This window comes from Mandrillus leucophaeus, unplaced genomic scaffold (genome assembly GCF_000951045.1).
Source record: "Mandrillus leucophaeus isolate KB7577 unplaced genomic scaffold, Mleu.le_1.0 Scaffold523, whole genome shotgun sequence".
Taxonomy (NCBI): Eukaryota; Metazoa; Chordata; class Mammalia; order Primates; family Cercopithecidae; genus Mandrillus; species Mandrillus leucophaeus.
The window spans coordinates 1,279,419-1,304,392 of record NW_012105620.1 but is presented as its reverse complement, the minus strand read 5'-3'; the positions used below and the strand labels follow the sequence as shown (position 1 = coordinate 1,304,392).

The 24,974-nt window shown below is 43.5% G+C and overlaps 1 protein-coding gene across 1 annotated transcript in view; it reads right to left on the bottom strand.

The window, feature by feature from the left end:
* The window catches only part of ANXA5 (annexin A5), a 29,942-nt gene extending 19,209 nt beyond the window's left edge, over positions 1-10,733 (bottom strand). The window contains exons 1-2 of the mRNA XM_011996775.1: positions 10,483-10,733; positions 10,207-10,250 (exon numbers count right to left, since the gene is read on the bottom strand). Coding sequence (XP_011852165.1) covers positions 10,207-10,215 — 9 coding nt within the window. The 5' untranslated portion in view covers positions 10,216-10,250; positions 10,483-10,733. The remainder of the gene's footprint in view (positions 1-10,206; positions 10,251-10,482) is intronic.
* Between the last annotated feature and the right edge of the window lie 14,241 nt (positions 10,734-24,974).

Here is a 24,974-nt window from a genome sequence, read left to right as displayed (position 1 = left end):
TTCATAAAGCTTCCTGTTACACATTACTTTATCATATATATACACTGCTTTTAATACCCAAAATATCTTCATGTTTCAAAAAAAGTTAGTGATATCATTAGATCCTTAGAGTCAGAAGGCTTTACTAATACTGAGCCATAAATGTTTATCTTACGCTAAATGGAGGCTCACAGAATTTACTTGACTGGTAAATGTTTTTGCATTCCCTCAAAACTCCTGCTTATGTACCATCTAAACTGAGAAACAAACAGCTAAAAGGAAAGCTAGCCTGGTTTACAATCTCACATGTCTTATTATAAATGCACAAAAGCACAGTCACCAAAAGGGAGGAAAGTTTCTTTTCCACCTTAGCCTCCGACTGTTGCATATGCCAACAATAACCTAATACTAATCAAATTTTAAAAGATGACAACAGAGAGACAGCCATGGTGAAGAACTTCCCCAGGACATAGTGTCAAAGATCAGTTCAGTGGCCTTCTCTCTCTAGTGGCACTAAACTAGGCTTCCTGAAAAAGTGGCACTCATGGATCCAGGAGATAGCGACAAAGACTCTCCCTTTGGCCACACTTTGAAAGGCTCCCTTGAGCCCTCTTCTCAACTCATCCTTGTCGCTGGGCCTCCTTTGCCTGCCTAGCAAGAAGCTTGCTAAGTCAGTTTGAGGAGGATACCCCTACTTTTGGAATCGGACCACCCTCTGCTATAAAGTGAATATCTGTGTCCCCTCAAAATTCATATGTTGAAACCCTACCCCACCACCTGATGGTAAATAGGAGGTAGAGCTTTTGCGAGATAATTAGAATTAGATGAAGTCACAAAAGCAGGGCCCCCAAAATGAGATCAGCATCCGTGTAAGAATTCGGAGAGAGCTTGCTTCTCTCTGCTCTGTCATATGAGGCTACAATAATGTCTAGAAGACAGCCCTCACCACACCCAACACGCTGGCACCCTGAGACTTCCAGTCACCATAGCTTTGAGAAATGAATTTCTTTCTTTATAAGCCACCCAGTCTATAGTATTCCATTACAGCAGCCCGATGAACTAAGGCACCCTCTATATCTGATCAATTTCCTCATCCCCCTCCCCCCACATCTGATCATCCTGGCCTGCCTTCAGCAAGAATCCTATTAAGTCAGTTTAGAATCCTATTAAGTCCCCCTAACTTGATGTTTCATCTTAGTAACTTTCCATCCACTGACCTCACTCTGCTTGTTAGCTATAAATCCCCAGCTGTCTTCCCTGTATTCAGAGTTGAACCTAATCTCTCTACATGACTTACATTGTAATATTCTTGACTGAGGCCTTCCTTACCATCAGAATAACTTTTTCTTCAACAGTTGTCCTTACTCTTGTTCAAGAAGAGAAAACACATTGTTCTTTCCTCTGAACAGGGTCAGCTATGAGAGAACTTATGAGAAAACCTGACCTCATGAAGCCCCACATGACCTTAACTCCAAAGTGAAGTGGTATGATCATGAGGCCAAAAGAATACAATTCAAGAGAAAAAGAGGTATTTTCCGGTTGATGTCCCAGCCCCAGGTTGTTGAAAGCACCACTGGTAGCAGCTTTCACTCCCTCTGTGCCTCAGCTAAACAAGGGACTGTGGCCAACTAGGAAAAGGGGAAGGGGAGCCTCTCTCCCACTTGTCTCGTGGAGAGGTTATGAAACTAAGCCAGAGCTGTTCACTCCACCAAGAGGGAAATCCACCCACAGCCAGGCTAGTCTCCATTTCCACCCTATCTAAGGAGCACAGACACATAAAGACCAATAGATTCCCTGCCATTCATTCTATACCTTAATCCATATGAAACTGAATGGTTGAATACTGACAACTTCATAAAAGGAGTTATAGTTCAGAAGAGAAGTCTGTAAGATTTGAGAAGATGATGCTTCAAAATTAGTCTGGGTTAGGGAAATTCTTTCTCTCAGATCAAGTTACAGCTTCTCTTTAATGAGACCACTTCAAATTGATCAATATCATTGTAAAAACGAAAAAACTCCACAAGTTTTCTTAATGTGAGAACTTAGGACTGAATGCCTCTTGCAGTTCACCTGTCTTTTTACTCATTGACTCACCATCTTTTGAATGCCTCCCACGTCCAAAGTATTATACTAACTACTAGTTAAGAGTCAGGATCTCTCAAGTTAAGTATGAAATGACAGGCATATAACTAATCAAGTGCAGCAGAATATGTACACACAGAGGCTGGATTAGGGCAATGTGAGCACATTTGAGAGAACTATATTGGGAAGTGTGAAAAGAGAAAAAATTCAAGAAAAAAATTCCAACAACTCTTGAAAGTTGCCTGTGAATTTGCCAGGCCAATCTGGTACTTTGGATAAAGAGTTAAGTATTTCAACAAGCAGTAAGGTTGAAAGAAAAACAAGGGAAAGGTCGCAGTGAAGGGAGGGGAAGGGCATAAAAGCCATGCTAAAATGTGCATACTTCATCCTGTAGTCAACAGGAAGCCACTGGAGGACACTCACGCAGGGAAGAACAATGTCAACTCTCCACAGCAATATGCCTCTGGCAGCAGTGGACACGATGGAATGGACTGTGCAAGAGTGACAAGAAGACTGCTTAGAAACTAACAACACAAAGAAGGAAAGGAAGATCTAAACAAAGGCAGGGACAGAAACAGGCCCCGGGTAGACAGGAACTATTTAGGATGATTCTGTTTTTTGGATGAGAAAAAGGATGGCTGGCTTTGCATTTTTCCACAGTAGGCTTGTGAGTTGTCAGCATACGCGGGTAGTAGCTGGAGGAGGCCACCACGCAAGACAATATTAATGGGGTGGAAAGAGCCAGAGGAGAAAGAAAGGGAAGGTGACCTACAATCAGAGTGGCAGCTAGTATCTGCTGAGTGCAGCAATGCACCAGGCACCATGCACAGAGCTTCACACAGATCATCTCAGGGAAATCCCATCTTACAGACAAAGAAACATACTGGCTCAGAAAGGTTTTAGCAAACGAGTCACCCAAGTGACCATCAAACAAGCAAGAAGCAGAGATGGGACTTGAAGCCACAGGACCTTGACTCCTGGGCTCTTACCCATGAAGCTACACTGCCCTCCCAAAGGCAAGAAGAAAATCCAAGGAGGGTGATGGCATGGAAGCTGAAGGAGACAAATGTTCCAAGAGGAAAGAAAGAGGAGGCAGTGTCCAACACCACTGGAAGTCAAGGAAGAGCTAAGACTGAAAGGGTCCACTGGATTTGGTAACTAGGAGGTCTTTGGTGACGTTTAATCGTCTGGCTATAGGACACTCAGGAATGAATTAAGGGAAAGACCGTCTCAATGAAACAACAGTTTGCAAACCAGGCCTTTAAAAACACAGTTAAGAAAAAAAAAAAAAAAAAAGGCTTGATCTGGTTTATAGGCTATGAAGAAACTTCTGGAGAGACAGAGAGGTTAAAAACAGGGAGAAGTTAGAAACAGAAGAGACATGAGGGATCTGCCTAAAGAAAAAAGGTATCTGACACCAGAGACTGAAGGAAATTGGGTGAAAGATGAATGGAAGAAAAGCATCTAAAAATCTTACCTACTAAGTATGAAGGAACAACTGCTGGTCCTCTTTTTGAGAGCTTTCTAGAAATTGTGAAACACTTTTGCTACATTCCATACAATCAGAGTCACCCACCAAGGATGACAAAGCCACGTAGCGGTATTAAGAGACCAGATGTGAATCAGAGAAATGAGTCAGAAGGGCAGAACCCTTGTTTGGACATCCTGCCCAAACCCCATCGCTGCCCACACAAAACTGTCTGCAAATGTGACTTCAAATGACTCATTCAAGAGGGCTTCCCCTGTTTCCTGGAGTCCCCACACTTTACCCAGATTAATGCTAACTCTTAAGTAGGCACTGTTCCCTCACCCATTCACCCATCCTCAGTTCATCCTCGATTCCCTTTATCTGCTGCCACCAATGCCTTAGGAAGAGAATTATAATATATTCTTAGATAATACTTGGCCAAAATATACAATTCACTCTTTTAATTCTCACCTTTGAAAATATCCATTCTTTAGGTCTATAATTGTGTTGGCTTTTTTTCCCTCTAAATGAAAAAGTTCTTTACCCGCAAAGACTAGGTATGCCAAAATAAAGTGAATAAAACCAACCAAACAACAAGGGAAGGGTTGCTTTTCTAGACACAGAACTTAGACATAAATAACAATTTCAAGTTTAAAGATGAGAACGTATTCACCTGTCTGGAACATTTTAAACAAAGCTTTCCTGAAGACACAGAAAAGGACTAAACTCTCTTTGTTCTCCAGTTCCATGTAATCAATATTTACTCAAATACCCGCCCCCCACCCCGCCCGCCATGCCGGCATTCCACATAATATTAATTAGGAGCTGGAAATCATGAAGCAAACCACAAGCTGAGCAACTGCTAAGCCGCTATGCAGTGATTTTTAAGGGTGGTTCTACTGAGCCTCAGGTTTCCAAAGACCTTGGAGCCATGCCAAAAAACAGGAAGCTGGGAAGACAATTGCCTCCCAACTCCATGTATGTACACCAGGGCCCTACCTTATGTATGTACTAGGGGCCCGTTAATATTTCCTGCAATAATAGTTCCCACTAATGAGAAAATAAATTGTTTATCACTGTACTACGAAAAAAATAAGAGCATAAAAGACGGAAATGTCAGTGTGACCTGATTATGCTTTGAGCTGCAAAGTAAAATAAATATCAGGGAAAAAATTAGGACCTCCAAGAAGACTGAGGAGTACAAACACATCAGAGGTCAGAGACATGCTCTCAACCCCCAATCCTAACCCTTGCTCTAATCCCAACTCAGAAAAAGTGAATGTTACACTTCAAAGCGTTAAACTCGAACTGGTCTATTGCTTACTTTTGTGTAATTTCCTTTCCTTTTCATGCTCCTTCTTACTTGTTTTTGCTTCTTCCCATTTGCCTAACCATCCTACTACCTCTGACCTGTTTCTTAAAATCAAATGCAAGGGAGAAAAAAACATCACTGGAGAACAGACTAAGTTGTTTGCATCGTGGTAGAAAAGAAGGTTTTGATAACACAGTAAAGCTTTCTAAAATGATTTAAATTTTTGTTGTGTATTTCTTTAATGATCTGTGTTTAATGTTGTGTCTCTTTACCAGTGTAAGAATGACTTCCCTTGGCAAACACCAATAAAATGGAAAGTTAAATTGTGTGCTCCTACAAGTTGCCCAAGAATAACTCCAGTGATGTCTTGAGTGAGTTAAAGTGAGCAGGTGGCACTGGCCACACTGAGTTCACACTGGAGGTCAGAGGAGAGTGTGCTATTTTGCCAAACCGTTCCATTGGGCATTCCATGAATAACATTTGAAAAGTTCTATCAATAACCAATTCATTCACACTGGCACTTCAGAAACAATCACGGGTATAGATTTCTCATATTAGAGAAGAGTGTATACAGATTCACAATTTCATTTCCTTTTGTATCTAAACAACGGGCACAAATCTAATAAACATGGCTGATCCTAGACAAAGGTAGGAAATAAATCAGCTTCAAATCTCTTTTAGTGGAAGAGATAAATAATATATGAACAAATGGATCTGGCCAGATGCTGTGGCTCACGCCTATAATCCCAGCACTTTGGGAGACCAGGGCACGTAAGGTCAGGAGTTTGAGACCAGCCTGGGCAACTTAGCATAAACCCCGTCTCTACAAAAAATACAAAAATTAGCCGGGCACCACCATACCCCACTATGGTCCCAGCTACTCATTCAGGAGGCTGAGGTGGGAGGATCACTTGAACACTGGAGGCAGAGGTTGCAGTGAGCCCAGACAGTGGCACTGCACTCCAGCCTGGGTGACAGGGTGAGACTCCGTCTCAAACCAAAACAAAACAAAAAACAAACAGAACCTACGGAAATAAAAGAGGATTTAGAGGACTTAGAGATCATATATACCTTACTATTTACTAGATAGTGCCATCTAAGTGTTTTCTAAGAAACTCAAATTCAACATATCCTCTACTGTTTCTTCCCTGCCTCAAACCTGCATTTTTTTTCCAAAAAAAAAAAAAAAAACCACCAACACACAATCAACCATGGTCAAGCAAGCCAGTTCTGTGACCCTCCCCTGACCCTTTATCAGTTAACAACCACCCCACTCAAGTACCAAATTTGCCCACCCTCCCCGACAGGCCCCTCCTATCTAAAACCTGAGACACTGCCTACTTTAAGCCTTTGAGGTCTCACTGGGATTACTACAACAGAGCCTATGTGGTTTTCCAATACTCAGCTTCCCTCTCCCCTCTCTCAACCCCCACTCCACCACCCTGCCTTTGCATCTTCCAGAATTGCACCCATCACACTGGCCCCAGGGTGAGCTTTGTTCAGTATAAATCTGACAGTGGCACACCTCAACCTGCAACTCTTTGATAGCTCTCTATTACCTATAAAATGGTTCATAATCTTTAGTGCTGGCTCCTGTCGACCTATCTAGCATTCCTTTCCAAGACAGGGCTTGATTTCCCCACCTCACTGCAGTTTCATTCCATCATGCTAAACTCTTTCATACCCCTAAGTATTTATTTGCTGTTGTTGCCTCTCAGTATAATGGCTTCCCTCCTTTGTCCCATACAAAGAATGCCAGCTAAGTAACCTCAATTTCCCCTGCTGTGAAACAAAAATAGTAATACCTATTTCCAAAACTATGATATGAGGACTAAATAATGCACACACGAGACTTGGCAATGCATCTATTATATCAATAAATCTTAGATCCATTTCCCATTGCGCTCATGTTTAACAATACTTGGCACATAGTCAAAGTGCAAAAGCCTCATACATTCATGAATGTATGCACAGATGAAAAAGAGAACAGTTAAGAACTAGTGTCCAGCCGGGCGTAGTGGCTCATGCCTGTAATCCCAGCACTTCGGGAAGCCGAGGCATACGGATCACTTGAGGTCAGGAGTTCGAGACTAGCCTGCCCAAAAGTGAAACTCTGCCTCTACTAAAAATACAAAAATTAGCCGGGCATGGTGGCACATGCCTGTAATCCCAGCTACTCGGGAGGCTGAGGCAGGAGAATCACTTGAACGCAGGAAGCAGAGGTTGCAGTGAGCTGAGATCATGCCACTGCATTCCAGCCTGGACAACAAAGCGAGACTCCATCTCGGGGGAAAAAAAAAAAAAACTAGCGTCCAAAGAAATGAAGCCAGGAGTATAATTTCTTGCAATTAATCAATTGTTTACATATTATGTAAATTACTACACTGAAAGACTGGGTCTAAGAAGTACTTAAAGCAAAGGTCTTAGGAGCCCTAATTTTTAAAAAACAGATGCATTTGTGAAATTTTAGAATAGTATGAAGGATATATGAATAAAACGTATTTCAGGAATGAATCTATGCTGTAAAAGCATTGTTATATTTCTACCATTTTGAACTTCTAAGTCATTAAAAGAAGAAAGCCAGACTGCCTGCCTCTAACTAGCCTGATCACCTATGTAGGCTTTCTAAGGAGAACTAGATATTAGATAAGGAAATTAGGTTTTGCTGAATACCAGTGAATTGCTCAGTGGCTTGCAAAGCAGCCAAGTAGTTTTGGATCTAGTTCTTTCTCAGCAGCCAAAATGAACTTAAGAGTTAAACAGATAAGGAACTGAGAGAGACCACCAGGAGCAGCACAGGCCACGGATAACAGGTAACCCTGATCTAACATCCCAAGAGTGAACGTTAGCTCCAGAGAGACTTGACTTTAAAAATGAATGGCATGGAAAGATGCAATCAATATCTAGTCGGCTCCTCTGGAATGAGCTTCATCTCAAATTTATTTATTTACGTTTATCCTGCTTGCTTGGCACAGGGCTTTTAAAAATTATAATAATAATTTTAAACCAAACGAAAATATTTCTGCTCAAACCTTGTAACTTAAACATGTATCATAGAGATAATTCTGATGTTCATGAAGTTTCTAATGAACAATTACGTAGCCTAATTTTGCCTTCATGACATTCTTACTGCTCAGATGCCGCACCCAACTTTAATACTAAACTTTTTTTTTTTCTTTGAGACGTAGTCGTACTCTGTTGCCCAGGCTGGAGTGCAATGGCACGATCTCAGCTCACTGCAACCTCCGCCTCCCGGGTAGAAGTGATTCTCCTGCCTCAGCCTCCTCCCAAGTAGCTGGAATTACAGGTGTGCATCACCATGCCTGGCTAATTTTTATATTTTTAGAAGAGATGGGGTTTCACCATGTTGGTCAGGCTGGTCTCGAACTCCTGACCTGGTGATCCGCGTGCCTCGGCCTCCCAAAGTGCTGGAATTATAGGCATGAGCCACCGTGCCTGGCCAATACCAAATATTTTAACAAAATGTTTTACTTTCATGATTTCCAAGAATAACTAGTAACAAAACTAGAGCAAAATTTAACACTGTGTATCTTTTTTAAAACATTACTTGTAAGTTTTATGAGGAGTAAAAACTGTAGTTTTGATAGAAACAATCTTGGTGTTATACTGTCATAGGGCTCAGGTACATAATCTTATATGCAAACCACCATTCTAGGTTTTGTATACACATGACCTTTATGATACTAATCATTCTTTGAAATTATTAAAATTAATGTCCACAACCAGAAAATATGTTCACTTACACTATTTGGGTTAACAGTCTACATAATGAAAAGGAATTGATGGACCCTCAGACATCACGGGGGAACTTACAAGAGATTCAAGAAACTGCCAAATGAGCAAAGATAGAGGGAATTATTATTCCGTGCTTGTTAAATCTTCATGTACATCACCACACCAGCATATCAAGATAGGAAAAATATTCCTCAGGAAAGGAAAATTAATACCACATAAAAGTATCCTTTCTATGGAGAAGAACCTAAACTAAACTTTCCACTTGAAGTAATATGAGAACTGTTTTACTGTAACATTTAAGTGCAAAGAGGAGGTAAGAATGGGGTCACTGTATAAGTTTACTAAAGTAACCAACTCATCTTAATCCTCCCATTTTCACTTGGAAAGGACCAAGAAACCTTATTCAATTTTGGTAAGTCAATCTGATAAAAAGTGAACTATAAATAAGAGAGAACATTTTTTTAGCAGTTAAAACACTTGTTTAAAAAAAAAACCATCTGGACTCTGACAAGCCAGTTAGATTGACAAGATCTGTGAAATCAATTTGGAGTTTTTAAGCCCTGATATCTTATTCACAAAAGACTGTATAACATGGTCAATATTTAAAGCCCTTAAACTATCTTCTCTTTCCTACATTTTTTATAAACATTAATAACAGTAAAGAAGCCAGGCGCAGTGACTCAGGACTGTAATCCCGCCGAGGCGGGAGGATCACTTGAGGCAAGGAGTTTGAGACCAGCCTGGCCAACATGGTGAAACTCCGTCTCTACTAAAAATACAAAAATTAGCCGGGCGTGGCGGGGCGCCTGTAATCCCAGCTACTTGGGAGGCTGAGACACGAGAATTGCTTGAACCCTGAAGGCAGAGGTTGTAGTAAGCGAGATCACTAAATCACTGGACTCCAGCCTGGGCGACAGAGTGAGAGTCCCTCTCAAAAAAAAAAACAGTAAAGAAAGCCTGCAGTAGATTATCAATTTCTGAAACAGTCCCAAGTCCCAAGGCAAATTCAATTGAGAATTCGTTCCACGAGTTCATTGCTTAAGAAAAACAGCGCTTGTGTTTAATCTTTTGCATTAAAAAAAAAAAAAAAATCAGAGCCCACAACCTAGTTTATTTTAGTAAAACTGGGCTGAGCAACTGGAAAAAGCCAATGCTCCATCATAGTATTAAAATACAGAAAACTTTGCGGAAAAAAAATAAAGGAAGTCAAGGAGGGGGAGAAAACGCGTTCGCCTCACATGACCACGATAAGCTGTTCTTGCTCTGGTTCTAATTTGAGCGACTCTCTGGATTTTGAGGAAGGCCCACTTTTACACATTCACTCATGAAAAGGGAGTGCACACAAATCCGGCCACGTCACCAGCTGCTGCGCGCGAAGGCAGCTTGGCGGCGTCGGTGCTGGTTCCGGAGGGCGCTCCGCGAGGAGAACCGGGACACAGGAAAGGGGGCGGGGAAGCAAAGAGGGAACAAGAAAGGTGGAAGCGATGTCCCCAAAGCAGGTTCCGTTTCCTCCTAAACTTTTTGGCCTTCAGACAAATCCTAAAAGTCCCTGGTCGCAGCATACAAAGTTGTGGGTAAATCCAGCGCGGTGGGGGGCGCACGGCCTTACCTGTGCCATGGCGACGAGTCAGGCCAGGGGAAGGTGAAGCAGGACTGCAAAACAGAAGAGACCTCGAGCTTAGCGCGCCACTCGCAACTTGCGCCCTCCCCAAGCGCAGGTCCGCGGGGAGGCGCTAAGACAGCCCGGAGGGCCCCGCCACGGGGCCGACCCGCCCTCTCGCAGCTACCAGGACAGCTCTCGGCCGAACGTCCGCGCGAACCCAGTGCCCTGCGACCCCGCTCCCCTCTCCAGAGGGAGCCCCCTCCCCGTGCTGCGGCCACTCACCCAGACTGTGGGACCCAAGTGCCCCGAACCACCGGGAAAGCGGCGGAGCGCCAGGCGACGGTACGCGGGGCAACACCGGGATGAGGACGCCGAAGGATCCGGCAGCTGCACCGAGACTGATCCAAGCAACGGAAACGCCAGCGGCCCCGCCCCGGCCCTGCCCCGCTTGGCCCGGCCCACCCCCGCCAGGGACTCAACCACAGGCAGGCCGCGCCAGCCCGGCCCGCCCCTGCCACGGCCTCAGCGCGCCTGCGTGGATCGCGGCTAGTCCCAGTCGGTGGCCAGCGGCGTGGACTGTCCCGCGGCTCTCGCGGGCCTGGATGGGGCGCGGCCGCAGCGCTGCTGGAACCAAGAAGGGGCGGCTGCTCCCCCGGGGGCCCCAGGGACAGTCTTGTCTTCGCCCCGAGGGAAGGGCATGGGGAGCTGTCCAGGACTCGGGGTTTTGGAGGTGCTTGAGCCTCCCTGCCTTCTGTGACCGTAGGAATCGTAGCCTCACTTGGGTGCTCGACAGAGCTGTGCGTGGGCGTCTTTTTGGAGGCGAGACAAAATCATCGCAGCTAAGGGCAGCGCGCCTTTGTCAATGGGATAGAAAAAACCTGAAGGGAGGGCCGTTTCCCCAGTTGTTTTTGTTTCTGTTTTGTTTTGTTGTTTTTGTTTTGTTATGTTTTGTTTTGTTTTTTGAGACAGAGCCTCACTGTCGCCAGGCGGGAGTGCAGTGGCGCGATCTCGGCTCACTGCAACCTCTGCCTCCCGGGTTCAAGTAATTCTTGTGCCTCAGCCTCCTGAGTAGCTGGGATTACAGGCGTCCGCCACCAAGCGCAGCTAATTTTTGTATTTTTAGTAGAAACGAGGTTTCACCATGTTGGTCAGGCTGGTCTGGAACCCCTGACATTGTGATCCACCCGCCTCGGCCTCCCAAAGTGCTGGGATTACAGGCGTGAGCCACCGCGCCCGGCCTCTTTTGTTGTTGTTGTTATTGTTGTTGTTGTTTTGTTTTTAATGCATATGATTGCTTCCTAGATGGCCCTCTCTTAAATGTACAGCCTTCTAGTAGCATATGTGGGGTATTTCAAAGCCTCTGCTTCAAATCAGTTTCTGTTTTCAAAACTAGCCTGGAACTTTAATATGACTTAAATTTAAGCCATGCCTCATATTGGTTCAACATAAAATATATGAGCATATGAGAGAGACGGGGAGGGAGGGAGAATCTACAGCGTATTGTACTAGCATGGTGCTGTGTTCTGTGAAAGGGCTTTATATGCAAAGGAGCCCCCAAATGCGAAGAAGCCAAGAAACCAAAGAACAAGGCAGACAAATCCAGTCTGTCGGTAATAGGTGTGTTATTGGAGGATATCATAGACAGAAGCGTGACCTTGGGCAGCAGCAAGCAGATAAATTTCTGCACTGTTACTCCCCCAGCCCTGGCCTTATATATCGTAAAGAGAGAGTATACTGCTCTGCAAGACAATTAAAGGCAGCCCTCCAGATCAGGTGAGAATAGCCTACAATGTGGGCAATAGCATCAAGGTTGACATGTTCTTATGCTAAGGACAGTAAAAAAAAAAAAATCCTAGGAATCAACAGGTATTCATGGGACTGGGGTTATTAAAGGTCAACACGGCAGATTAGCATCCAGGGTATAATCACTTTTGTCTCCACATGCTGGAAAAGGAAAAGTAGAAGACACAGTGACCTCTCAGACTTACTGCTATGGGGAGGGAAAGTGCCAGGGCAGAGGTGAAAAAAGGACAAGTTTGCGACACTAGATGCAGTGTTTTAGACATATGCTGGAATGGGAAGTGCAAAGTGCTTCTCAACGTGGAGGTTAAGGGTAAGAGATAGGGATCTAGTCTTCTTTGAGAATGAGGAAGAATAAATTAAATGGACAGCAAATGTGGTTCTTTGTATAGAACTTCTCATTCGCTTTCACGTGTGAACCACATGCTTATTCCAGCCCTGACAAAGTCACAAAAGAGTGGTTGTTCTCTGGAAAAGGAGGCAAAATTGCAAAATTTGTGGAGCTTGCCAACCCCATCACCCCCACCCCAGTGGCAGCTTGCCTTTCCTCTGGGAGCCTCCTCTCCACCAGCCCAGCTGTCTACTCAGCCTCAGGCTGTCCCCAAGTCAGCACCTCCCCCGGGCTTTCTTTACAGGTATTAATATATCTGAAGGCAGCCCTTTTCTGAGCATCTGTCTCTATTGCTCCAGCTTTTCTACTCTCTCTCTGCCCTGCACCAAGAGCAGGACCTTTAATCTTGCCTAGAGCATTCTTTTTTCTCACCCACATCCACTTGAACTCAGTTTGCTTCTCTCACTTTCTGCTCTCAACATTAGTGGAATTAAACAGGACCCGAGAGATCCTATATTTAACAATCATTGGTTTTACAGGGACATGAGACTCGTCATGGGTTAGCGACTTGCTCTATGTCCTGCAGCTAAATACTGACAGAATCGATGAGTTATTGGACCCAGAGTCTTGATGTACTCCAGTTAGCATTTCTTTCACTTCCAGTAATATCAGTTTATTCAACTCCTACTCTGGACCAGGCACAGATCTAGGTGCTGGGGAAAACGCGGTAAGTGAAACAAAGGCCCTGCCCTCATAGGTCATACATTCTGGTGAAGGAAACAAACAATAAACAAATATCTAATATGTCCTGTGTGATGTGTAGTATAAATAAACTAAAATGCTAGGCAATGGAAATGAAGGGAACACTATTTTGCAAAGGTGATATGAAGCCATTTCTGAAAAGCCTTGGACAGAAACCTAAATTGATACAATTTAATTGTATTTGACAACTATACACTGAGCACCTGTGGAAAGGCCATACCTAAGAGTTTGCACCTTAATATTATAGATAAAGCATGTATACAAACACTACAATGAGAGACTGTAAATCATGAAAGAAATGCATAGAATGCAATCAAAATGCAATTAGTTTCAGAGGAAAGAGCTAATATTTTGTCAAATGGTTGACATGGCATTTTAATTAGGCTTTTGAGAGAGGATATTTTATCATACTATGAAGGGGAGAAAGGGTAGTCTGGTTAAGTGAACTGCAAAACCAAAAGAAGGAAAGTATCTCTTTGTGACTGTGTGATTTTGAACTGTCTAAAATGGCTGGAGTGGAAGGTACATAAAGAGAGATTGCCACATAAAGATTCTGCTTTGAATCATGTATTTAATTGATGGATTTTGAACAACTGATGTTCTTAACTACTGAGTGATAGAAATGATAGGCACTCAGGAAATCTCTTTCACTACCTCTTGTCAGCCTAATAAACAGAGAGGGAGACTTTCTAAAACAAAATGATATTTATTTGAGAATGAGCATTGCAATAGGAATGTGTGTGCCATATTAAACTAATTTGTGTATTCAGGGAGGTAAAAGAAGACAAAGGTTTTTCAAGGAAGAAGGAGGATTACATCATTGTTTTGAGATAATTATCCTCGGCTACAGTAATCAATAACTAGAGTGGCACCAGTCTAATGTTGTACAGGCAGTTGCTGGGCAGATGTCTCTGCAGAAGTTCTCTGTGTGTGTGTGTGTGTGTGTGTGTGTATGTGTGTGGTTGCAATGGCCTTTGTCCAAAGTTATGCTTTTTGCAGTATTTTTCAATAGTTCTTGTTATCAGGCATTTATGTATTAGAACCCTACCTTCATGGCCTTCCCCAGCCATTTGTCAGGAGTTTGTCTTGTTTTTTAACACAGGCGACTCCATTTTAATAAGGACAGCTTTCACAATCTTAAAAACAAGTGTCCGTCATTCATCCCCCAATGTCCTTTATCAGTGTCCAAATGTCATGTTTAGAATCTCTGCCAGATTCACCAGTTAACTCTTTCATCTTTCTAATTGAACTTTCTCTTCTTATACATTTAAAATTAAAGTCCTTCTTTCTCAGTGTATTGTCTTTGTGTTGTGTTCATTATAAGTACTACATAATAATTTTGGTGAGTTTGTTGTACTAGTCTTGGATATAAATAATGAGTTTCAGCTGTTTTCTATGAGACACTCAGGTCACATCAGTTTTCTTTTTATTAGAGAAATATACCAAATGCCAGAGAACTGATTTACAAACATACTCTTGAAACTCTATTTATTTGTTAACTCAGGACTTTCCCTATTTCTCTCAATTATTTGGATCATTCAGAACTAGCCAATTTATTCTAAGTAAGTTGCTGAGCTTCTTTGTGTTTTAGTTTCTACATCTCTCAACTCTAGTATTTTGATCATATATTCATGGCCCTACTGTTTCCCTTGATTATACTGACACATAAAGAGGAGAAAATGAGTTACAGGCTTTTTATAAATAAGTACAAAACAACTCTTCTTTAATTTTAGAAAAGTTGGAATCTTGTTTTTTAGAAAATTATAAAATTTTCAACCAGTCTACTTTAAAAACCGATTTTGTTTAATAAATATATCTGTTGCAAATTATGGCAAGTTAAAGAAGAAAAGATGGCAGGAGAATGAATTGCATGAAGCAGAAGAAACGAGAGAGAGTGGCTGAGGAGTAAGGTAGGGGCGAGATACAAAGGGAAAGGAGAAACATCATGTCTTCCAGACAAGATCTGGAAAAAGCACACTCTCTGAAGACAGAGACAGTTGAGTTCAAATCCCTACTCTGCCTGCATACCAGGGATGTGACTTGGACAAATTATGTGATTTCTCTGATCCTTGGCTTCCTTATCTAGAGTGGAGGCTAGTTTCAAATAAGCTCATTGTGAAACGGCCTAACAAACTGTGAAAAAGGGTTGGTTCCATTCCCCCACGGCTCTTTTTTCTTTCAGAAACCCTCACCATCATTCTCAGCTCCTATTCTGATGATTAAGGACCCACCTTCATATTAAAAGCAGAAATAACCTCCTCTGGACCCACTGCTCCACTGCAGCAGGACTATCCTATTGCCAGCCAGTGTCTCAGAGATGGCAGGTCCAACTCTTGGGGGCCAACCTGATGCTTCCTGGTGCCATTCCCCCTCTGCCCACCTATTCTTCCTTATCCAGAGTCTACCATCAGTGGCCCCTATCAACATACAACTAGCTAGACCCCCACCCTCTACCCTTCTCTCCACATGCAGGGGCTCTGATCCCCATCTGCTGGTGCCAAGAACTGTAAAACCATCACCTGGAATTTAACGCAAGCCACCTATCTGGCCTCAACTCATTCATGTCTTAAAGTCCCAGGGTGAGAATAGAGGTGAGGCTGCCTTCCTCAGTAGATTCTGCCAAGTCTTTTTCCACCATCACCTCTACATCCCAGCAGTGATACTGGAATGTAGCTTTATTTTGGTGGCGCCCCATTCTTGCTCTTTAGATTTAAAGTGGTTGTAGTGTGCCTGGAGAAAATAGGTCTCTTAGTCTGTTCAGGCTGCCATAACAAAATTACATCAAGTGAGTAGTTTATAAACATCAGAAATGTATTTATCACAGACTGAAGGCTGGAAAGTCCAAGATCAAGATTGCACAGATTTGGGGTCAGGTGAGGGCTTACTTCCTCATGACAGCGATCTTTACTGTAACCTCACATGGTAGAAGAGACTAGCTGGCTCTCTGGGGTCTCTTTTTTTAATGGCACTCTTAGTCCCTTTTCTGCTGAAATAAAAATACTACACACTGGGTAATTTATAAAGAACAGAAGTTTATTTGGCTCACAGTTCTGGAGACTGGGAAGTCCAAGAGCATGGCACCAGCATTTGGTGAGGGCCTTCACGCTGTATCATCCTGTGGAGGAAGGAAGAAGGTGGAAGGGAAACCAAGCACTTGAGACCAAGAGAAAGGGGACCAAATTCATCCTTTTTATCAGGAACTGACTCCCAAGATAACTCACCCACTCCCATTCATGAGGGCAGAACCCTCATGACCTACTTACTTCTTAAAGGCCCACCTCTCAACACTGTTGCATTGAGGATTAAGTTTCTAACACATAGACTTTGGAGGGCACATTCAAACCATAGCAGGCGCTAATCTTAATCATGAAATGGAGTTCCCATGACCTAATCATCTCCCAAAGGCCCTACCCTGAATGCCATCACCTTAGAGGTTAGGATTTCAACATATCCATTTGAGAGGGACACATTCAGACATAGCAACAGGTCCAGGTATCTTTCAGAAACTCATCGTGAGCTAACAGTGCTAACTATCCCCTTATAAAGATCCATGAAATTAAAAGCAGACACTCCTCAGGAGATTTTCAGTTTTAGATATCTTTCCATTGTTTTTATTCAAAACATTTGTATTTATCTAGTAAAATGTAAATCAACTTTCCTAGCAAGACACTGGAATGTAGATCTTGGGTAAATAATTAGAATATCACATAGGAATCTTTCATGCAGAATTTTTAAGTGTGATTGAGATTCTCAACACTATTAGTAAAAGAAGCAGTAAAGGCTGGGAACAGTGGCTCACATCTGTAATCCTAGCACTCTGAGAGGCCGAGGCAGGTGGATCGCTTGAGCTCAAGTAATTCGAGACCATCCTGGGCAACATGGCAAAAACCCATCTCTACAAAAAATACAAAAATGAGGGGGGTGTGGTGGCACACACCTGTAGTCCCAGCTAGCTACTTAGGAGGCTGAGGTAGGAGGATCACTTGAACCCAGGAGGTCAAGGCTACAGTGAGCTGAGTTCGTGTCACTGCGTTCAAGCATGGGAGACAAAGTGAGACCCTGTCTCAAAAAATAAAATAAAATAAAAGAGAGAGAGAGAAGAAGAAGAAGCAACGAAAATACTAAGCATGCTTATAAAGGACAAGCATCCTGTGTCTCTTGTTTATTGCTGAATCTCCAACACCTAGCACAGTGCACATATTAATACATTAACTCATCCATTCAAAACACTTCATGAGCACTAGGCCAGGCGTGGTGGCTCACACCTGTAACCCCAGCACTTGGGGAGGCCAAGGCAGGCGGATCACCTGAGGTCAGGAGTTTGAGACCAGCCTGGCCAACATGATAAAACCCCATCTCTACTAAAAATACAAAAATTAGCCAGGTGTGGTGGTACATGCCTGTAATCCCAGCTACTCGGGGGCTGAGGCAGGAATCACTTGAACCCAGGAGGCAGAGGTTGTAGTGAGCCAAGATTGTGCCACCACTGCACTCCAGCCTGGGAGACAGAGCGAGACTCCATCTGAAAAACAAAACAAAACAAAACAAAAAAACTAATGAGCACTAAGTAACTGTCAGGCCTCTGAGCCCAAGCCAAGCCATCGCATCCCCTGTAACTTGCACATATAAGCCCAGATGGCCTGAAGTAACTGAAGAATCATGAAAGAAGTGAAAATGCCCTGCCCCGCCTTAACCGGTGGCATTCCACCGCAAAAGAAGTGAAAATGGCTGGTCCTTGCCTTAAGTGATGACATTACTTTGTGAAATTCCTTTTCCTGGCTCATCCTGGCTCAAAAAGCTCCCCCACTGAGTACCTTGTGACCCCCACTCCTGCCCCCCAGAGAACAACCCCCCTTTGACTATAATTTTCCTTTACCTACCCAAATCCTATAAAACGGACCCACCCTTATCTCCCTTCGCTGACTCTCTTTTTGGACTCAGCCTGCCTGCACCCAGGTGATTAAAAAGTTTTATTACTCACACAAAGCCTGTTTGGTGGTCTCTTCACACGGACGCACACGACAGTAACTGCAAAACACATGAAGTGTTTTGAATGGATGAGTGAATGTACGTATGAATGTGTAGCAGGATGAGCCACAGATAAAACTCATCAGACACCGAGTTAAAGAAGGAAGGGGTTTATTCGGCCAGGGGCATCGGCAAGACTTCTGTCTCAAGAGCCGAACCCCTGAGTCAGCAATTCCTGTTCCTTTTAAGGGCTCAAAACTTTAAGGGGTGCGTGTGAGAGGGTTGTGATTGATTGAGCAAGCAGGGGGTACATGACCGGGGGCTGCAGGCACCAGTAATTAGATCGGAACAAAACAAGATAGGGATTTTCACAGTGTATTCCTATACAATGTCTGTAATCTATAGATAATAGAACCGATTAGGTCAGGGGTCGATCTTTAACTACCAGGCCCAGGATGTGGCGCCGGGCTGTCTGCCTGTGGATTTCATTTCTCCCTTTTAGTTTTTACTTCTTCTTTCTTTGGAGGCAGAAATTGGGCATAAGACGGTATGAGGGGTGGTCTCCTCCCTTAAATGCATTGAAAGCATTACAGTATAGGGTTATTGGGTTTTTTTAAATGAAGGTTGCTATTAACTGCAAACTACTTATATTAAGAAGGATATGAAATAAGATATGAAAAAGTTAAAAGGAAATTTTATAAGAGAGAACTTTGCCAGGGGAATAAATGCATTCTCAGCATTCTGAATTCCAAAAAGAACTCATCCCTGGTTAGGTTAAGTTTTATTTTATGACCTTACTAGTGTATGACCTTGGACAATGATTTGATTTTTCCTTATCTGAAATGTTGGTTAAGATTAAATGTGCTGACTTGTTTAATGCCTAAAAATAACAAGAAGATGAGTTTAAATTTCTCACCCCTTTTTTTTTTCTTCCAAAAGCTCTCACCACTAAATCCCACCTTCATTTTCCATGCTGATGATTCAGTCCCCATCCATCCTACTCAAAATCTAAAATTAGCCAGGATCAGTGGCTTGTGCCTGTAATCCCAGAAACTTGGGAGGCTGAGGCAAGGAGGGTCACTTGAGCCCAAGAGGTCGAGGCCAGCCTGGGCAACATAGGGAGACCCTGTTCACAAAAAATAAAATAAAAATTTTAAAAATCAGGCAGGGGTGGTAGTAGGTGCCTGTAGCCCTAGCTACCTGGGGAGGCTGAGGCAGGAAGCTCACCTGAGCCCAGGAGTTCAAGGCTGCAGTCAGCTGTGATTGCCACTGCACTTCAGCCTAGGTGACAGAGCAAGACCCCATCTCAAAAAAAAAAAAAAAGAAAAAGAAAAAGAAATTATGGGCCGGGTGCAGTGGCTCATGCCTACCCTCAGCACTCCTGTTTCTCAGGCCTTCAGACTTGAACTGGAATCCGCACATCATCAGCTCTCAGGCTCTTAGGCTCAGGCCTCAGATTTTTACTGTCAGCTCCCTGGGTCTTCAGCTTACAGATGGTAGATAGTGCGAATTCTTAGTCTCTATAATCATGAGAGCAATTCCTCATAATATACCTCATTATGTATATATCTCCATATCCTATTGCTTCTGTTATTCTGGAGAACCCCAACTTTAGTATTCTAAAGAAAAAAAACACTTTTTTCTTCTCATGCAACACTTCTGACACCAAATGTGTGGAGTTGATCCTCACATTTAGCAATTCTCCAACTCTCCAGACACAAACTGGATGCCCTACATTTCAACTATGACACTAACTACCTGGAGTTAATGCATACCCCACAAGACTGCTGCCCCACCTTCAGATGCCTGTCACAAGTACCATGTTGTCACCTGTAGGATAAATTGGGACTTGCCACAAGCTACTCTTCAGGTTTGATAATTCGCTATAATGGCTCACAAGACTCTGGAAAACATTTACTTACTTTTACTAGTTTATTATAAAGGATGTTGCCAAGGTTGCAGATGAACGGTCAGATGAAAATATACATAGGGCAAGGCATGGGGGTGGGGCACAGGGCTTCCAGGCCCTCTCCAGGCATGGCACCCTTGCAGCAATTCCATTCGTTCAGCAACCCAGGAGCTCTTCACAGCCTGTTGTTTATGATTGTTATGGAGGCTTCATGATATAGGCATGATTGATTGAATCATGGGCAACTGGTTATGGAACTCAATCTCTGGCCCCTCTTTCCTCCTCATAGGAGAGATGTGGGGCTCAAAGTTCCAACCCTTTAATCACATAGTTGGTTCCTATGGCAACCATGCCCCGTCCTCTAAGAGCTAACTCCTTAGCGTAAACTCAGGTTTGGTTGGAAGGGGCTTATGAATAACAAAAGATGCTCCTCTCACCCTACCTACCACCCAGAAAATCCCAAAGATTTTAGGAGGTCTGTGCCAGGAACCAGAAACAAAAACCAAATATACATTTCTTATTCTATCACAATATCACAAACATGCTGATGTAGATGTTAGAAGCCACAAGCACAAGTATACAAGAAAGGCCTGCACAGATGGGTACGTATGTGTAGGGGTGTGTGAGTGTCCATCCTAGAAGTCGGCCTCACAGGCATCAATGCATGTGATGGGAAGAACTTAGCCTTGAGAGTCAGGAAGCCTGCATTCTAGTCTCGGAGTTGCCAAGAATTTGCGTGGTGAGCTTGGATACAACACACTAACCTCTCCTGACTGTTTTCTTATTCATAACCGAAGAGGTTCGACTATGACCCCAAGATTTTTTTCAATTCTAAAGTGTCAGAGATTCTGGGATAGCCTAGCATCATCATTCATATATATACACACACATATACACACACACACACACATATATAAACACACACACACACACACACACACATATATATATATATTTTTTTTTTTTTGAGACGGAGCCTGGCTTGTTGCCCAGGCTGGAGTGCAGTGGCGCGATCTCGGCTTACTGCAAGCTCAGCCTCCCGGGTTCAGGCCATTCTCCCACCTCAGCCTCCTACAGGCGCCCGCCACCACGACCCGCTAATTTTTTTGTATTTTTAGTAGAGACGGGGTTTCATCGTATTAGCCAGGATGGTCTCGATCTTGTGACTTCGTGATCTGCCCGCTTCAGCCTCCCAAAGTGCTGGGATTGCAGGAGTGAGCCACCGCGCCCGGCCACCATTCACATATATTCTGCATTAACCACAGTGCTAGTTTTTCCCCTTCACGCAAACTTATTATTTGAGTGAGGTGAAATGCAGGTTCAGGGAACAGGGAGACAGAGAGAAGGCATCTTGTCTGAGAAAGGTGATGAAGACTTCCCTTCTAAAAGATGGTGAAGGGAATTGGGTAATAGTCACTCTCTCGCACCCTAGACGCTGCGGTTCCCACTTTGATTCCTCCTGTCCATGTTTTCTCACTATCCAACCACATCGGCAATAATTACTCCTTGACTTCATCCAAATCAGCAGCCCTTCTTTTTCCACCCAGCCTACCACTCTTTGTACTGCTTTCAGTTTCTTCTTTATCCAACGTATGGCCTCAACACTGAGTTCTTTAATTTACCATCTTGTCATTGTCCTCATCCTCCTCACTCCAGTCAGCTCTCTTCACACCCCAGCTGACTCGTACCCTACTATCACTCGCCCATAAGTGCCGGCTACTGAGTGCAACCACACCATACCACAGACTGGCCTTCTGATAGATTTGAGGTCATGATCAAGAAAACCAGAGGGAGGCAGAAGTTAAAGTGATGAAAACAAATTTTATTCAGGACTGTTGCAATAGGGAAAGCGGGACCTCAGTATAGAACCGGGCTCCATTCTGAATGCATCAGTGATAAGTGCGGATGTATAGTCAGGGAGCAGAGCATTGGTGGATAGAAAATTGCTATGAGGAGACATCAAGGCTGGGGGAATTCTGGCTGAACCAATCTAACAGGATTCCTGCTGAAGGCAGGCCGAGGTGATTTGAAACCAACAATGGTGAGGGAAGTTTTGATTAAATATCAAGGATGATTAAGTATCAAGGGTGGTGGATTCTTACCAAAGTGCCTTGGCAGTGTCACTTACTAAAACTGGATTTTTACAAAGAAGTGTACACATGGGCCTAGGAGAACGTTCAAAAGCCTAACTAAAGTTTGGCCAAGCAAAGAATCTTTGTCAGTCATCAGCATTTCTTATCCAGTCTTTGTTCAACATGTCCCTGCTCAGCTCTTTCCCTATGCCTCATGATATTAGTTTTAACCTTTCACTGTTATCCTTCAGATCCCAGCCCTCACCTTTTCCCCCAGCAGGTGGCCTTAACTCTGACTCAACATACTTGCCCTGGTTTTTCATCTCACACCTACAAACTCATCTTTGCCCACACTCATTCTTACCTCCTTCTTTCTTGCTCAAAGGGTGAAAGGCCTTGGCAGTGTCACTTACTAAAACTGGATTTTACCAAGAAGTGCACACATGGGCCTAGGAGAACGTTCAAAAGCCTAACTAAAGTTTGGCCAAGCAAAGAATCTTTGTCAGTCATCATGTCCCTGCTCAGCTCCTTCCCTATGCCTCATGATATTAGTTTTAACCTTTTACTGTTATCCTTCAGATCCCAGCCCTCACCTTTTCCCCCAGCAGGTGGCCTTAACTCTGACTCAACATACTTGCCCTGGTTTTTCATCTTACACCTACAAACTCATCTTTGCCCACACTCATTCTTACCTCCTTCTTTCTTGCTCAAAGGGTGAGAGGCCTCTCTGCCTAAGGTTTAAGGTTTATCCTCCAAGGTTATGATTTTTTTCTTTTTTCTTTTGAGACTGGCTGGAGTGCAGTGGGGCCATTTCGGCTCACTGCAACCTCCGCTTCCCAGGTTCAAGTGAGCCTCCCTTCTCAGCCTCCCGAGTAGCTGAGACTACAAGCGTGTACCACCACACCCGGCTGATTATTTTGTATTTTTTGTAGAAACAAGGTTTTGCCACATTGCCTGGGCTGGTCTTGAGCTCCTGAACTCAAGCAATCTGTCCACCTCGGCTTCCCAAAGTGCTCGGATTACAGGTGTGAGCCACCATGCCCAGCCCAGGATTATGATCTTGATCTCACATGTGTTTAAAATGTTTCCGTCCACTAGCTTCTTCCTTTTAGCCCAAATTAGCAAACCTGTTTAAGCCAGAACCCTGTTAGCCACAAGTGAAAGAAACCCAAATCAAGCTAGGTTAGGTATAAAGTGTGTCTGGCAAGATCCTTAACTATAAGCAGCAGAACCCATTCTAACTATTTCAGCAAAAAAAATTATTAAAGGACTATAGGTAGTTCATACAATTTCTGCAAGGATCAGAAAATCTGGCTTGGTGGCCATGTAGGCTGGACAAAGCCCAAATCACACTGCTAATCTTTCTAGTGAAGAGGCCACCACTACTGGCACCACTGATGGGACATCCCCACATTAAGTTCACAGAAATTTTAAAAACCAACAACAACAGAAATAAAGAAAAATTGTGAAGGGAATTGTGATGACCTGCTCAGAGCTCTCTGTCTCATGTTCCTTTCTCATAGGCCAGTGACCAGCTTTCTGCTTGTGGCAAGAATACAGCCATAGTTAGCTCAGTCTTTCATTCCACCAGCTCCATGAAAGCCATCTTTTTAAAGTTCAACTTCAAAAAATCAGATGGAAGCAGCAAGGTCACAGACCCCATGGCAGCTCCCACCCACATGATCTAGTGGAATATCTCCTGGAAAATTTTTTCATAAACAATCTAGATCTGCTAAGAATCTGTTAATTTGAAGTATGAAGTAAAATGAAACGTTTCCTGCCTCTGTAAATCAGGGTTTCTCAACCATGGCACTATTGACATATTGACCTGGATAATTATTTGTTGAGGAATAGAGGGTAGGGTAAGGGTAGCTGTCCTGTCCATTGTAGGATGTTTAGCAGCATCTTTAGCCTCTACTCACTATTCACCATTAGCACCCTCCCTCTCCATTTGTGACAAACAAAAGTGTCTCCCAACATTGCCCAATGTACTCTGCTAAGCAAAATCACCTGCATCTGAGAACCATGTCACCCAGCCTGCAGTAGCCTAACCATAGCAAACCACACTTCCAAACCCCCATCTCCAGCTCAGATCTCTCTCCTGAGCTCTAGGCTGATATATCTACCTGCTTGCTTGCTACTCATGTCTCAACCAAGATATCCCATACCTAACCCAGACATGCCCAAACCTAACTCATCATTTTTCCTCCAAGACTAGCTTTTTCCCCACAGTTCCTATCCTGGTTAAACATATCACTGTTGATCAGTCATCCATACCAGAATCTTGGCAGTATTTCTGGGTCCTTCATCTTCCCTCACCTCTCCCTCTCCCATCACCACATCTAAAGAAGTAGATTCTAACAACACCTTTCTTAGATTGGATTAGCCTCCTCCTACCCATTTGTATTGCAAGTTTCCTGCTGGGCTCCTAATTTCTTCTCTCTGTAATTTACTTTCCAGATTGCTTTAAGATTTGCTTTTTTCCTAAATGCAAATATGACCATGTCATTCCATACTTCAAATTAACAGATTTTTTTAGCAGATCCCAATTGCTTGTGAAAAATAGTCGACACTCTAGCAAGATGTTCAATGACCTTCCTGAACTTTTCCATGTCCCTCTCTCCAACCTCTGCTTTCTTGCTAAGAAACTACATAAAAATCTCTGGTTTTGGCCAGGCACTGTGGCTCACGCCTCTAATCCCAGCACTTTGGGAGGCCAAGGTGGTTGGATCACGAGGTCAAGAGTTCGAGACCAGCCTGGCCAACATGGTGAAACCCCATCTCTACTAAAGATACAAAAAAATTAGCTGGCCATGGTGGCACGTACCTGTAATCCCACCTACTCAGGAGACTGGGTCAGGAGAATGACTTGAACCCTAGAGGCGGAGGTTGCAGTGAGCCGAGATCACGTCATTACACTCCAGCCTGGGCA